Source organism: Camelus bactrianus, chromosome 35 (assembly GCF_048773025.1).
Source record: "Camelus bactrianus isolate YW-2024 breed Bactrian camel chromosome 35, ASM4877302v1, whole genome shotgun sequence".
NCBI lineage: Eukaryota > Metazoa > Chordata > Mammalia > Artiodactyla > Camelidae > Camelus > Camelus bactrianus.
The window spans coordinates 28,670,299-28,687,409 of NC_133573.1; the positions used below are offsets into that span (position 1 = coordinate 28,670,299).

The window sequence follows — 17,111 nt, forward strand, 5'->3', positions numbered from 1 at the left end:
GGAAGGAAAGAAAAGAGGAAGAATCATTTAAGAATATTCTGAAGTTGGTATATCTGATCTATATTCTATTTTACTTTCCCTCAGTTTCACCTTCTCTCCTTTAATATCGTGTACCAGTGCTGTACAAAATATGGATATTCTAAAGAGATTCAAATATCAAAACACCTGGGATAATTAAAAGCATGGCTCTCTTTAGCTAATTACTCAAGACAAACTGGGAAGCCTATGCATTTGCAAATTCATTTTACAAATAATCTGCACTGCTGGCTCAAAATCAATTCAGGATTCCTTTAAAAGTTAAAATTTTGGATTCCTTGTATTTAATATTTTTCAAAACATTAAAATTTAAAATCTAAAATTTAAAAATCTAAGCAGCTCAATATTTGAGATATTTGAGAAAGACATTGCTTACAAGTGAAAGAAAGAAAAGTTGTCACAGCTTTGGAAATGAACAATCTATCAACTTACATAAATTCTGCAAGATGTTAACTAGTAGACATAGATTTTAAGTTTCAGGAGTACTGAATACTACATATATCACCATTCTTGAGTGACAATCCACAGTAATAAACAGAAAACTGTGAGAAATAATGCAATTAACAACAACAACAAAAACCACCACCTATCTAACACAGTGTTTCCCAAATACACGTGGTCAGGCCACACCTGACACATGATGGGGAACACTGTTCCCAGTAAAGCTACGACTAACGGTAATGACTTGAGCAAAGAGGAACAAGTAAGAAATGACTTGTTTTGTGCTTACATATTTTTGTTTCTAAAACTAGTATGGTTAAAAATGCCTCCCCTTTAGGTCAGCACTATCCAAATAGCCATATATTATAAAAGTAATAATTTTATGGTTAGCAGAAGGAAAAGCATGTCAAAAGCAAAGTTGCTAGAAATGCACAGTAAATTCTGAATCTTTCATGACTTCATAATAAATAACCTCAACTATACTCTCAAGAAAGCACAAGCTCCTGGCTCTACAAATAAGGAAATAGATGAGGATTTCACTGAGAAATTACACAACGCACTTTCACGTAACCCTCTAACAAGTGTACAAAGCAATGCGAGCACTAAATAAATGGATGGCTTCATTGTTGCTGAGCAATGCACATGCTGTATTTAAACATTCAAGATTACCAGAATGTTAAGAGGATGAAGATGGGGCCATTCCACAAAGAAACCTAAAACAATATCTAAGCAGGTTAACTTGAAAAGTATCTGTCTATAAAGTGTAAAGACTGTCCCTTAGGGCTCATGTGACCAAGAAAGGGCACAAGGGGGAAAATTTAAGTTCAGTTGAAATGACTCAGGTAATATTCTTTCCTGTAGAACCTAGCTTTGGGCACATTTCTGTGCTATTTGTGGATGTGATCTTAAAAGCAAGGTCCAGCTTAACACAAGCGGATTCTGCTCAAAGTGCCCTGCATCAACCTCCTCCTGTCGCAAAAGCTCTTACAGGGATACTGAGTGTCTGGGTTTGGACACTTCTCTTTTTAGCTTCAAGTAAGAGAGAAGAAAATGATAAACCAATTTCTGATGCTATGCCACAGGTACCTATTTTCCATTTTATAAGCAGCTGGTCTGAAAGCAAATCTTGAGATGAACCAGTGCCAACAACTCAGGTGTGACAATACCTCTAACAAAAACCAGTCACTTGTACATCTCCCCACGACTGTCATGACCACATCTGTTTGTGAATTAAGCACCAGAACTCAGCAAAGACAGGAACGCTCAGAGCCCAACAATATTTTCCGTTAAGGGCGCTCACTAGCAGAACGCAGCCCACATCCAGGAATACACTCGATGCCCACATACTCCATCTAGTCCAAGCAGGTCATCTGAGAGCTGCTGCAGGAAGAGCCCACCCTCTGATCACCTAAGCCTATAATTAACATAAATACAACTTTTTTAGAGCAGAATTTGGCAAGAAGTAACACAAACTTACATGGGCATACCAAATAACCATTCCATTTCTGGGAATCCATTCCTCTGAAATACTAGCATAAGGTACAGAGGATACATGCACAAGGGTGCTCCATGCACCAGCAGCATCTCTAACAGCAAAAACAAGCCAGAAAACCTAAACTGCTGTCAACAAAGACAACACCTCACAACTCCTAAATAAAAAATAAGGTAAATCCTTATATACTGACATACAAAGATATCTACTGTATACTACTCAGGAAATAATATGCACCATATAATATCACTTTGGTAAAAAAAATGAAAAAAATTATGTGTTTGTAGGTGTACCATAAAGATGTAGAAAGATGGGAAATACATAACTGTTTAACAGTGTTATTACCAATGTTACTGAGATTGGGGAGCAGACAAAAAGGAGAACTTACACTTTTACCATATATATTACTACAATTTAGGTTTTTCTTGTATGAGCATGTATTACTATTTAATATATTGCAATTCAAAAATCAAGTAAAGTGAATCCTAATTTCAAAGAAATACAAATAGAGGAATGTGACAATTTCCCTTGGACACGTATCTCTTCTGATACAATTTGAAAACTTAATCACCTATCAATTTTGGACTAATAAGAAATCTGTAGCTATAGGAAATTAATTCTTTTGAAAAGTCCATTCGTTTTACATGATTTAAATTAAAATTTTAAAAATTATACTTTAATACTTAGGAGTCATTAGTAATAACTTATAGCATTTTGTTTAATACCTACTCTTTTCTGATATGAACCCTGTCTTGGTCGTCTCTAAGAAAGAATGTAGCTGGGAGGGTGGTCTTAATTCATTTTCACCAAGTACACCCCCAGAATTCTTGATATAGTCCTGTTCTCTGTTAATGTCATAAATGCTAAAATAAAAAAAGAAAAAATTAAATCATAAAGTGGATAGTTCTATTTCTAGCATATCTACTATACAAATAAACGTCTACTGAGCATCTAGTTTACACAAGGCACAATTTTATGTTTCCCTTTGACAAGTCTCCAGCGCTAAGGGCTAAATTTGCTCTATAAGAAGTAACATGCATGAATTGAAAGCTTTTCCTCCAATTCTTTAACTTCTAAAGAAAATTTTCTTCACAGAAATAAGTTATGCTTATAGGAATCAGTTTTGCCTCATTGAAAAAAACTTTCAAAATAAGATTATAGGACCATAGCTATGTTCTACTGGCTGGAAATAATTAAGTCAAATAGAACATAATTAAATAAACTCTCTCCCCATCCCTAAGTAAGTATGTGGTTCACCCATTCACTAAACAAAACTAGCAGTGGTGACTATTACATACTCAGTACTACGCTATGCCCTGGATTTTGTGGACAAATGAGAAAATGTCTCTACAACAAAAGCTCTTAGACTAGAAAAGGAAGATAAAAACCTATAAAGAAACCAGTACTAAGCACTGTAGGAGAATCTGGAACGTGACTCAGAGGGCGTATGATGGTAGTCACCCAGGGGACCTGTCAGGAGACACTTCCGAGAGGCACGGATACTTGAAATCTGAGTGCGTATTCAAACGTAAGGAAGCTGAAAAGCGGCACTGGTGTACATGTTTTCAAGGCACTAGAAACAGGAGCAAATGCAGAGGTAGAAACGTGACACACATCAGGACTACAAGCAGTTCATTATTTTTGGAATTCAAGACGCTTTACCAAAAAAAATAGCACATACAGTTTTATAATAACACATTTTTTTCAAAAAGGATTTGAGGTACAATTGTGTGGATATATTTAAGATTGTTTAGAAAAAGTCACAATACTGATGATATTCATTCATTATTTATGTCAAGAGGGGAGAATTAAACTGGGAGTCAGGAGGCCAAGATTCTAAGGCCGACCTACCTCTAACTTGTTCTGAGACCTGTGTGTGATGATGTGTTGACTGCCTTCCCATGTCCCTTTTTCTTCCCTCCCTCAAACCACAACTGTGTTTAGACACCGTGGTGATCCCATGCTTCAGGAGTGGCTCGGGAAGGTGGGAGTTGAGGGCTGTGTGAATATCAGTCACTCTACGTTCATTATGGTGACTCCACTCTCTTTGCTTAGTGATTGTTTCAGGAGTAAACATGTGACTTGATTCTGGCCAAAGAGATGTGAATGGATGTCTACAGAGAGAATTCTGGGAAAGTGTTCCCACAAAAGGACACAAGATGCACTCTCCCCACCTTCATCTTATTCTACCCTTAAGAGTCTCATCTAAAGATGAGCTTGAGCCCAGAACTCCCCACCACCAAGACTGGGTTGATCAGCCAACACACTGAGGATGGAATAGAACAGACAGAAAGAATCTATATCCTTGATGAAGTCCCTGAACTGTTGAATAAACTAACCTGGGGCTGTCTTGCCTCTGCGTCTTTCCAAAAGTGAAATAATAAACGTTCCTTAATTTTTAAACCACGATTACTGGCAGCTGAAAGCAGACTAACCATGGACTTTATTAAATTATTTACTCTAAAGGCTCCTTTAGTTGTGATTGTCCTTGTAAGGCTCCTTTCAGTTCACTTGTGACTCCACAAGTGCCTCACTGAAGGCTGTTATGCATGAGGCATCGCGCACTGCACCAGATAACAGATAATCGAAACTTAAAATACAAGATGTTTAAAGCCTCTGGCCACTTGATTTCCACGCACTCAGTACACCTTCTCTCGCTCCCAGGCACAAGGCAAAGCGCCCCGGCTCAGGTCACTCTTCAGGTGGTTTCCCCCACTAGCTATACACAGTCTGATTTCATGCCCCTCCCCGCTTCATGTCCAAGTTTTCCTCATGTTTAAAGGCCACCCTAAGACCTAGCTTCTCTGATGTCTTAAGATTTTTCCAGCTCACATTAGTTGCTCCTCACAAGCGTTCCACAGGTACTCACCACAGTCCTGTTACATGCATAGCTCTGGACTGGAGCAGGAGAAAACTGAAGACCAGGTGCCTACCTGAAAGAGTGGTCTTTAACCTTTGGGTCATAATTTCAGAATTATGTGTGAAACAACTGTGTTCAGGACAGTCTCCTCTACAGACTAACGGGGGGATGTGGAACATGTGATTAAGGACTTGCACTTTGGAATCGAAAGGACACAGCAAGATAGGATTTTGAATCCATATCTTTCTAGCTTTGTGACTTCTGAGAAAACCACTTAATCTTTTGTCCCTCTCTTTTTGAGAGTTAACGTCAACAAACTAAACATAAACTAAATTAAAAGCCCAGTAACTACTAGGCTGATTAGTCACTGCCCCCACCCTCCCAGGGAGTCCTCTTAGGTGACCACTTTCAACTTCAGCTGTATCTTTTGGTTTAACTCTGTTCCTAAATAAAATACCCATATAAACTTTAGATATTCCTTTAATGAAAAACACTTCCCGCTGCCGCCCCCCAACACACTTCTGACCATGCTGTCATAGTTGCAGCCACATTTTGTTATATCGGTACTCAGTGTTTCACTGCTGAGCCCCACTGGGTAGTCAGTTTCCTTTTTTACATGTTGTTTTGTTTTCCAGAGTTTCAAATTACCTCTGCTTAATTTTCAGTTACCAATCATTATTCCAGCCTAAAAGTCTCCCAGAGAACTAAGAATCTCCTCTGAGTAGATAGATACAGCAAGTGTTTTTGGAGACACCCTTCATGTAGCACATGTTGTCCAGCTTCAGTCTGGACTTGTGCCCTCTACCGCTGCTGCTTGGCTTTGAGACCTTGCTGCGGGATGCTGAAATACAACACTGATCTACATACGTTCAACACAATTCCAGTTTGCGGAAACTGATGACCTGGTTCCAAAATTTATATGGGAATTCAGAGGATTAAGGACAGCCAAAACAACTTTAGAAAAGAAGGGCAATGCTGAAGGGCTCACCACTTGATTTCAAGAATTACTACAAAGCTAAAGGAGTCAAGACCAAGGTGTCGATGCAAAGATAATGCATACAGAGAGATTAGATACTGGTTGGGAACACCGCCAACACAATAGGTAAAGACCATCTTTACAACAAATGGTGCTACAAGCACCAAAATGGAAAAAAAAAACAACATGAACTCCAACTCCTACCTCAAACCATAAAATTCAACTGGAAATGAATCATAGACCTAAACATAAAAGCTAAAACTATAAAGTTTCCAGAAAAGATCGTAGGAAAAAAAATTCTTAACCATGATGTACGTAAAGATATCTTAGGACAAAAATCAGTTACCATAAAAAGAAAAACTGATACAACGGACTTTATGAAAATTAAAACCTTCTGATCTTCCAAAGAAGTCATTAAGAAATGAAAATATTTGCAAAACGCTTGTGTCCAGAATACATAAAGAATTCCCAGACACACTTCACAAAAGACGTAACACTGGAAAAAGGTCAACATTATTAGTTATCAAGGGGGCGCTAAATAAAATACTACTTGCCCACTAGAATGGCTAAAATTAAAAAGACAAAATACTCAGTGTTGACACGGACGAGAAACAACTGGAACTCTCATACATTCCTGGTAGTAAATCAAGTCTACCAAGACTTCCAGCAAATGGCTGGTGATCCTTGGCTGTCCATTTACATTTAAGTGTGAGGCACTTAAAGCTGACGGGGCAGGGGTTAGATAGCTCAATGACAGAGCACATGCTTAACCTGCTTGAGGTCCTGGGTTCAATTCCCCAGTACTTCCTTAAAAAAAAAAAAAAAAAAAAAAAAAAAAGGCTGACAAAGTTTGGTGCATGAACAGCGCGTCCTGACTGATAGTCCTCATCCTTGCAGGTGACCTGATGGTGATGCAGCTGTTCAGTCAAGCGAACCTGAAAAATCTGAGTCTGTTAAATATTCTGCCATGGGCTCTAAGTTTCCCCAGAAAAGAAACTTTATTATCTTGTTTAGGGGAAGCGTAAGCTTAACTATTAGTTCTGGGAACCACTCAGAAAAAGACAACTCTGGTTTCACTGTTGCATATGTTAATTTTCACTGAATCTGTATTCTCATTCAGGTGCCTCACCCCGACCTCAGTTGTCCAGCGCCTGCCCCATTCACGTCTCCCGAGTATAAACCCTCCATCTTCTGTCAGGTAGAAGACAGACAGCTGTCTGGGTGTATGGAGTGAAGGGGATGGAGGGCATCAAAATTCTAAAAATCATTGATCAACCCTTCTATTTCTACTCCACCTGTATTCCTGACTTGAGAAGTACCTGGTACCTCCAAATCCTGAGCCTTTTCCAGATTATGTGAGGGAATCAGCTTGCTTCTCTTATTGGCTTAGCTCTCTGCAGCATTCTCTAGTCCACTAAGTCATTTACTACTTGACCACCTTCTTTCTAGTTTCCCAAATATTGATTTCACTACCCTTTTTTAAAATCGCCATTTTTTAAATTAAAGAATCCAAATGACTTTGTGGTAGATATGCTGTTTGCAGATAATGAAGTAATTATGGGTAAGATATAAGACATAAAACTGAGGGGAAGAAAGCACTGCTTTGAAATTTTTTCCTTTAAATTCTGATGGAAAATTAAGAACATCTCCACTTGGGCTCGCGTCTTTAACTGAGGATGAACTCAGCGGCCAATGGAAGGAGTCCACACCCTAAAGGAGCAGGAGCAGCAAACTACAAAGTGCTCATCCCCATGAAGAAGCCGGTAACTTTACATTTGATTTTTCCAGCTTGGCTCAGTTTCCAACGTTCATGCTTGGGATTCCTAAAGTCCTCTTCAGCATTTAACTAATTCTCTGTTGATGGAAGGGGCTGGGACTGTTTCTCCACACGTAAACTGATCTTTGTCATTAATCACTTTTATAATGAGAGAGCAGCTAAGGCATGCTGCCACGTCTTCCCCCTTCTCCAAATCTTCCTTGGCGATGCAGAAGTTAACCCTACATGGGCAGGGGTAGAAGTACGTCTCCGAGTCCCTGTCATACTGGAAGTCCTCGATTCTCACCTCATTATGAAACACCACTATCGTCACTGGGGCCAGCACAAGCCTGTCACCCCAGCCCTCCAACCCAGGCCGGGGCCAGTCTGACTTCTGATTTCAGTATCTTCTCCTCTCTCGTTCTCTTGATCTTCATGGACTTATACCTTTATTCTTTCACTATAGTCTTAGTGGAATTTCCAGAGGGTGTGTACAATTGGACGTGTCACAGACACAACTGGAAGTGTTTACTTAATGTAAGCCTTAGTTTCTTCAATCAAAAAATGTGGAATATACCATCTACTATAGTCGCTACTATTACTATTATTTTTTATTTCAACTTTTATAATTATGAAGACCTCACTTTATTTACTTATATATTTATCACACACCTAATTACATATCAAATCTTCAACAAATATTTGATTAATTTAAAAGAATTAGCTTTTAATGCATATGTCCACAATAACCATTTACTCAAACACATAAAAAGTACAAAGTGGATTTTCAATTCTCTCAAAGCTTTCTGTTCTTTCCTTTCAGAGTACTTATCATGGTTTATAATTACATATTCGTAATTACTTCACCAATGTCTATTTCCCTAATAAACCAAGCCCTATGAGGACAGGAATTATGTTTTGTTTACCTCCAATTACCCAGCATCAGCCCAATGCCTGACACACAGTGGATGTTTAGTAAATATGTATTTGGTAATTGAATGAAAGAATAAATACTACTAATGCAATTTAATCTGTTCCAAAACTCAGAAAAAGGAATAAATCTTCCCAATTCTTTTTTATAAAGCAGTCAAATGCTAACACCAAAATCTCACAAAGAATATACACAAGGAAACTATAGATCTATTTCTTATGACTACTGATACTAAAATCTTAAAATATATGTGCTGGCAAAAAGAATCCATCAGGACATTAAAATAATTACAGAGATCAATTAGGGTACATTCTAGGAATGTAAGAACTGGTTCAATAAATAGGAAATCCATAAATTCAGCTAGCCACATTGACAGGTCAAAGTTACCACGAGGGGCTGCTGCAGCATGAGATGACGTAGGAAAGCCTTGCATCAGATTCTCCAAAGGAAGGTACTTCATAATTCTTTTCCAACAGATGATTTAAATAAGTTTTTGTTGCTGCACAGTATTTTTTATTTATGTATTATTTTGGCCACACTTAATCTAAAAAACAAACTGATGGTTCCAAAGAAAGCTGTTAACTTAGTAACACAGAAAAATGGCCTACCATAAATTGTTTAGGGGAAAGAAAAGTAGATTACAAAAGAGAAGGGTATGTATATATAAAAGTCTTAAGAACATACAGCATGACTTAAACAACGGTTATCTTCTGTTTAATGCTCAATGCTTTATGTTTCTTGTTTGATTATCCCCCCATCACCAGATTGTTAGCTTCAGGAATGCAGGGAATTTATCCTTTTCCATGCTGTAACCCGCCTGCCCAGTACACAGTAAGGTTTCAATAAACATTTATGTAATGAACCAATCAATTCGTATTCCAGATCACCTCATTTCTCTACTCAAAGCCCTTCAGTGGCTGCTCACTGCCCTCAGAACACAACACACACTCCCCGCCAAGGCTGTGTGAACGCCGACTCTTGCTTAACTCCCATACCTCACCTTGATCCACCTCCCGATTTATGCTTATAACCACCTTCCCACTACCCTGGGAGCTGATTCAAGCTGTTTGCTCCTTTCAGGCCTTTGCACTTGCTGTTATTTCTGACTGGAATGTTCTCTCTCCCATTCTGCCCAAGCTTAGCTCCCTCTCATATTTTAGTGAAATCAAGAAGTTATATTATACCCTCAGATAAACCTTCTCTGATCACCCCACTAAAGTACGCATTTTCTTTAAAGCACTCATTAAAACACACAACTGTTTTGTCAGTGTACTTTTGTGTGTGTGTGTGGGGGGGTGTCTGTCCTCCCCACTAAACGGAAGGTCCGCAGAGGCAGCTACTCTGTCTTGTTCACAAAGTCCCTTAGTATCCAGTAGAGCTCCCAGCATCACGGTAGAAATCCAATACTCTACCGAGTTATCTTAAGTGGGTCAAGTACAGGTAATTTTTGTTTTACTTTTTATGGCTTTATGTATATATACCTGAGATTTTACATAAGCATAAACATAATCTGGGGGAAGTAAAGTATTTTCATTTTGGAAAAAAAATCTCCCATTGCCCTAGGTAGAAGTTAGTTTTTAAAAATGATGACAAACTAAGAGAAAACAAATGGAAATACCATTTTTTCCATAAGCCAAAATAATAAAAGAGACTCCATAAAATAAAGCTTCTCTATGAAAAAAATGGAAAATACTATGTAATGAAGAACTTGTGATTTTCATAAAAAATTTTAAAATATATGTAAAAAGTCTGCCATGTACAAAAGTTTAAAAATAATCATGGACAGAAAAAATAAAATCCAAGGTACCGCTTGCTATTATTTTAAGTGCAAAGTCCATTTGGAATCACTGCTTTGTATTTCAGAAGATCATCTGAAACACTTAAGTGGACACACACAGAAGAGCTGTAAGAAGAGATGCCATCTGTCCAGCAGCCCCGCAGGGGTCTCCTCCCCACCACCACACTCACTGAAGCCCACGGGGAGCTCTGTACACCCGTAAGTACACAGACCCACCTGCCCATCACCTAGCTCGGCGGCCCCACCAAAGCTTCACTCCCTAAAGCCCCCGAAGGTGGGACACCTAGACCCGCCCTTCTCCCAGCGCTCAGGCTGGCCAGCGGGTGGGAGCCTCCGGCTGGGGGTGAGGGCCGACCCTCCTCCTCACCTCATGGTGCGCGGGGGAGGGGGCTGTGCCTCGGCCCTGCCGGCCCCTGCGGCCCCTGCGGCCCCCTCCCGCCAGCGAAAGTCAGTGCGGCCGCGGCGGCGCTAGGCTGCGCCTTTTAAAAGTCAACGAGCGCGGCAGACCTCGAGCCCGCACACGGCCGGGAGCGGGGCTACGGTCTGGTCCGAGGGCTGGGCAAGCATGCAGAGCGGCCTCGTCCTCGGTTTCTGACGTCTCCCAGTACTGAGAGTGGGCAGTTTGTTATTTTACAACGATCGCTCCAAGCTTCAATTTCCTCAAAGGTCTGGCCCGCAGGTTATTCAGTAACCATCCCAGACTGCAAATCCCGACCTTACCCAAAATCCATGTCTTTTCACCACGGTGACCCCAAGGTACTCTGACTACTGCCGCTGTAAGGCTTTCTCATTACTGTCTACGTAGCTCACCGGCTACAATTTCATGGGCCTTTGTTATGTAATTTACAAATATAAAAGGCCTACCGAATACGGTTTTGAATACTCCATACCTACCCAGAAGATGCTGATACCAGCATCCTGGGGTTGAGATGGGGGTGCCCGTCCCTTCCACTAAGCCACCCACCGATAACAAAATTCACCAAAAATAAAACTGAACGGGGGTGGGGTGGCGGGAGGTGTGTGTGTGATGTGTCTGGTCTGCTCTCAGGACATCTTTACTTTTGGCCCATGTTTTAACTAAGTAATGTGAGATATCCATATGCATTCCCTGGGCCGCATCTGCATTTGCTAGAGGAAAACTAATCAGGAGTTCCCAGAGAATCACAGCTGCTACGTACTGTACAATTAGAAAACATAAAGAAATCTTAACTCACAAAGTAAATGACTTGAATTCACCCAGAATCATGTAGATTAATTACTACTTAAAACAGCAAATTAACTTTGGGTACTTAGATATACAAAGAGAGAGAAACTGCCTTCTTTTTTTTTAAACTTAAAAAAGTTATTTCCATTGCAAAAAATGAGTTATACTTATGTACTGACTTTTTCACTTAACTGTGGCTTGCTTACTTTTAGACTTAATATTCAATTTTTGAGGACTGTTTTAACATTCTCAAAATCCAATCCTCCTGTAAAAAGGATTTCTGTAATCAGACAGATACTTAACAATCTTTCATCTATCAAATTTTGCCGTCTTTCTTGCTATGCTGTGTAAAACATCAACAGATTCTTTAGAGACCATACTTTCCACATGCAAGCATCTTTTACTAGAATCATTTCAAAGTTTCTATGCCATTTTCAAACATCTGTATAAAGAAACTGACCTTTTGTTCTGGCTCCTCATCAAACTACGTTTACTAATTTGTGTTTTAGTATTAAACTAACAGCCTGCAATGAAAAGGCTGCATTAAGCTCGTTACTGGATTTACTACAAGGATATTGTTAAGTAGTTCTGTCCTTCTTACAAGAAAATCCTAACAATAAATTTCTCTCAGATTCAATTACATTTTAAGACCTGCTCTGGATTATTCTGATGATTACCTATAATAGAAAGCGACACCTAATCCAGCCATAACAATGATTTTTTACTGCTACCATCCCTAGATACATCTCATTACAAATATCCTGGGCCAAGAACAGGCCTCTTCACTAAGGTGGCTCACAGAGAAGTAGGGGATAACCACAGGGTGAAGCAGGGGCTTCCACTGGTCAAAACAGGCCTTAGGAGTTGGGAGTCTTGAGCGTTCCTTCTCCTAATGAGGAGCAGGTGTGCCCAGAGGTTCTAAACAGGGTCTATTTCACCGTACCACGGAGGGTAGTGAGTCTTTACCACAGAATATGACCAAGGGATTTAGTTACCCAGTTAAGTGTTACTAAAATCTTGTTAAGAGAAAACAGAAAGTATACCCCAGACATTTCTTATAAAATTTATAATTAAAAAAACTGAAGACAAATATAAAGCAAAAACAAAGACAAAAGGTCAACTAAGGTAATTAATAAAAACAAACGCTGGTTCTTTGTGAATAAAATAAGCAAATATAATCAATAAAAAAAGAAAAAATATCAAAAAGGAGGCTACAATAAAAAATACGGGGAAAAGTTTCTAAAATTATAAATTATCACACACTATACCAATAAAATTGAAAACTATAATTTATTAACATTGGTTTAATTGGAAGGAATTGGAATAAACCAATTATGATGAAAAAATTGAAAAAGTGGTCACAGTCCTACTCCTTTTCTCAAAAGACCAGTTCGAGTTTTATTGTCAAGGTTCACTTTTCACTTATCAGATTATGAAAAATCCACAAGTTTGGCAATGCAGTCTGTTGGGGAAACTGTGGGAGACAAAGGAAAAGAAAAGCAAAAGACCAGGAGAGAAGATTTACTATGAAGATTATGAAGATTTATTTATACATTAAGATAAACAGATCAACAGAATAGAAAAATGGAAATTCACAGTTCAGGAATTATGAATAGCCAATAAACACATTTTAAAACACCTTCAATTTACATACTTAAAGCCAAGTAACCCCAAGCAAGATAAATACACATTACAGCAAGACAGTAGAAAGCTAAAAACAAATAGAAAAATATCAAAGCAGGCAGAGAAAAGAAATTGAGAGATTGACAGCTGACTTTTCAATAATGGAAACCAAAAGACAGAGGAGTAACAGCTAAAAGACAACTGCCAACCTAAACTGCTATATTCAGCAAAAACATCTTCCTTAAATGACAGTGAAACAGATTTTCAGGTAAACACAAACTGAGAGAGTTCATCATCAACAGACCTTCAATAAAAGTTATTCCATAGGATATACTTTAAGCAAAAGGAAAATAGCCCTATAGATGGATGGTCTAAAAAATAAAAGAATAAATGAGTAATACAGAAAGTAGCCAAAACATGGGAAATATAAACAAGTACTGACTATAAAACACAACAGTTATTTTAAACAGGGCTCCTTCTATCTGGTAAGAATATTTTTTAAAAAATTGAAATACATGATGGTAACATGCAAGTCATGATGGGGCTGAATGAAGTCAAACTTCTAAAGTTCTTACATTGTCTAAGAGGAAGGTAAATATATTGGTTAGTTTTAGATATTGAAAAATCAAGGATGCATGGTATTTCTATAAAAAGGAAAAAAGGATAAAATTTCTAAATTAGTTTATGGGAAAATGAAATAAGGTATTAAATCAATATTTAAAAAAAAAAAAAAAGAGAGAGAGAGAAAAGAAATATAAAACAGCCAGGACAAATAGAAAGCACAAAATAAGAGCAACTGTAGTTAAATAAGCTATATGTCCCAGTTAAAACTGTTGTAAAATTGCATTAAAAATTCCAATAGATGCTCTTTTTTAAGAGACATATCTAAAATATAGAATTGCATATGAATCTTACAGCTATCAAAAAATAGTAAGTGAAAAAACAAAAACTAAACAATCAAAGAAAGAAATGCATGTTAGAGATAATCACAAAGGCAAGACAGGATTCACCGAAACTGCTGATACAACTGATTAACTACAGGCAAGGTGAATTAACAGAATGGCGGAGGGAAACTGGGAACACAGATTCACAGTATCAGAAATGAAAAACGGAGACATAATTACACATTCTTCAGACATTAAAAACAGGAAGAGGGCACTTTTAACAACTCTGTGCCAATAAATATTAAAAATTTAGACAAAATGGACAGAGTCCTAAAAAACTAATTTACCAAAATGAACAAAATTTTAAGAATTTAAGTAATCCTGTAACCAATAAAGAAATTAAATCACTAGTCAAAAATCTGCCACCATCAACACTTAAGACCTAACTGGATTCAACAGTAAATTCTACTATAACTAATTATCCACATGAGAATAAAGTTAAATTATAGCTACACTCCAAATTACATACAAATAACAACTCCAAGTATACAGACATGAAATAAAAATCTTTAAAATCAAGAACTTCTAACACCACAAAGAGAAAAGGAATTTGCAACCCATTTAACTATCAAAAGATTAGTACCCAGAGTATGTTAAGCAGTCCCACAGTTCAACAACCCAATAAAAAAACAGAAAAATGGACAAAGTTAGTACAAGAAAAAGGGGGGAAAGATCTCTACAGATAGGATATAAAGAGATGCTAAGATATAAAAAGGTACTCAAACTCAGTCAATAAAATGTAAATTCAAATAAACTGATACCATTTTTCAGTCTATCAAACTATCAAAACCTACAAGTTTAGCACACTCTGTGAGGGGAGGCTCTAGGAAAAGTCACTTTGGTATACTGCAGGTAAGAAGACAAAATCCAAGGAAAAGCAGTTTGACAATATTTACCAAAATTTCAAAAGCATTTATCTTTTGATACAGTAATAACAGTTATAGAAATTAATTGTACAGAAATTTCCCATACAAAATGACAAGTCTGGCAGGGGTGGGTACAGCTCAGTGGTAGAGCACATGTTTAGCATGCACGAGGTCCCGGTAAAATCCCCAGTACCTCCTCTAAAAAATAAATAAATAAACCTAGTTACCACCCCCCAAATAAATAAATAAATAAAGTTAAAAAAAAAAGACAACTCTACAAAGTCACTCCATGCATCTTTTTTTTAACAGAAAAAGATTAGACAAAACTCGAATACTCTAACTAGTACAGACTATAGGTTAAATAAACTGGTACAGCCACACAACAGAAAACAGTTTTCCCTACTATGTGGAATGAGCCTGCTTCCTATATACTGATTTGTGGATTTCCAGAATATACCGGAAAGTGGAGGAAAATACTGGAGCACATACAATAAGGAGGAATATAAAAAATATACTGGGGAATGAGTTGGACAGGTACAGGGAAGAAAGATTTTCTTCAATGTACACCTTCACATATTTTTTAATTGTTTAAATAAATGATTCCAGTAACTTTTTTTTTTAAGCAACAGGAAGAGGTCATCAACTTGTATATATATATAATGTTCATTTTAATTTGTAGATAGAAGAGAAAACAAGCACCCAGTAGAAAAAGTAGGGAAAATCTAACATTACACAGAAGAAAACAGACCCTAAATTTCTTTTAACTTTTAAATTTAAAACCAGAGTAATATATCACTTCACTTCCACCAGACCAGCAAAAATTTAAAAGTTGGACAACACCATATGTGGAGAGAATGGTGAGCAAAGAGGGGGTTCATTCACAATTGGTGGAGTATAAATCAGAATCACCATTTGGGAAAAGTTAGATATTCTCTAATGAAATTGAACATGCCCATATCCTCCCAATGGAAACAGCAATTCCACTATTAATATGCCCGAACAAAAGTATTGTATGTATGAACTTGGAGACAAACAAGAACATCTATGGCACTACTAACTATAACAGCCCAATGTTGGAAATAACCATTATGTTCATAAAGAATAAAATGGATAAATGTATAACATTCGTACAGTAGATAATTATACTTCAACAAACATGAATGAATCACAGGAGTGCTTCCCAAAGTGGTGATGACAATGTATGTGACTTTTTGATATTATATACTGAAATGTGTCATCATTTGGGAGATCTACATAATTCAATGAACTAAAATCTTCCACATGAACAATGCATGGGTGAAAGATTCCTTTAAAATGCAAGACAGATCAACAGGTTTTTACATCACAGAGTTTGAGAAGTCCATTGATTTCAAATTCTACATTGCTAACTTGTAAGAAACTACTAGGTTTTGATGAGTATTAAAGAAAAATATAACTATTTAAAAGATTATTAAAATATTTCCCCCTTCTCCTAAATATACAGCTGACTGAGGCTGGATTTTCTTCAAATACTTCAACCAAAACAATATATCGCAACAGATTGAATGCAGAAGCAAACATGATGCTCTAGTCATTAAAGATATCTGTGAAAATGTAAAACAATGCTTCTCTTGCTACTAACTTATTTTTAGTTTTGGAAAATAGTTATTTTTCATTAAAAATGTTGTTTAAGATTTAATATTTATTATTGTTACTATTTTGGAGGTATCAATAAATATACCATATGCTTACTGACACATGTAAATATACCTATATCTATATTTAAAATTGGTTAGTTTTAATAACTAATATGAAATAATCCACATAAGCAAAAGATCTTTGGGGTCCTCAATAGTTTCCAAAAGTGTAAGGGAGTCCTGAAGTTTCTGAATTGCTGACCTACAGGCACATACTTCAACAGGGATGACTCTCAGAAGCACAAAGTTTAACGAAAGTAATTCAGAATATACAGTATGATTCTACTTAAAGTGCAAGAACAGGTGAAAGTGCACATGCTGGTTAAAGATACATACACAGTTGATAAAACTGTAAAGAAAAGCAAGGGAATAATTAACACAAAATTCAGGATGCCCATGGTGATGGAGGCAGGGAATCCTTTGTTTCTGGCGAGAGGCACACATTAAAAGCTACTAAGATACTTGTTTTATTCTATTAAGCAGAATACATAGATACACTTTTTTAAAA

The 17,111-nt window shown here is 37.3% G+C and overlaps 2 protein-coding genes across 5 annotated transcripts in view; both read right to left on the bottom strand.

Moving 5' to 3' along the window:
• Positions 1–17,111, bottom strand: part of TASOR2 (transcription activation suppressor family member 2) — a 73,267-nt gene that overhangs the window by 53,582 nt on the left and 2,574 nt on the right. Inside the window, exon 2 of one of the 4 annotated variants that reach the window (XM_074358209.1) lies at positions 2,699–2,832. The exons of the other annotated variants lie outside the window; for them this stretch is intronic. The gene's annotated coding sequence lies outside the window, so the exon portion shown is untranslated. The remainder of the gene's footprint in view (positions 1–2,698; positions 2,833–17,111) is intronic. 4 annotated transcript variants of the gene reach the window in all.
• LOC105074714 (diphthamide biosynthesis protein 3-like) lies at positions 6,137–11,178 on the bottom strand. Its single transcript, XM_045522541.2, has 2 exons — positions 11,155–11,178; positions 6,137–7,955 (listed from the first exon to the last, which is right to left on the bottom strand). Exons 1-2 carry the CDS (start codon positions 11,176–11,178, stop codon positions 7,641–7,643), a joined length of 339 nt encoding a protein of 112 aa, XP_045378497.1. The 3' UTR covers positions 6,137–7,640.

Coding starts and splice junctions, on each gene's coding strand:
- LOC105074714 (XM_045522541.2), bottom strand. CDS start 11,178: ATGGAGTATTCAAAACCGTATTCG. Junction 7,956..11,154: donor AGTATTCAAAACCGTATTCG/GTAGGCCTTTTA, acceptor TACTGAAATCAG/AAGTCAGACTGGCCCCGGCC.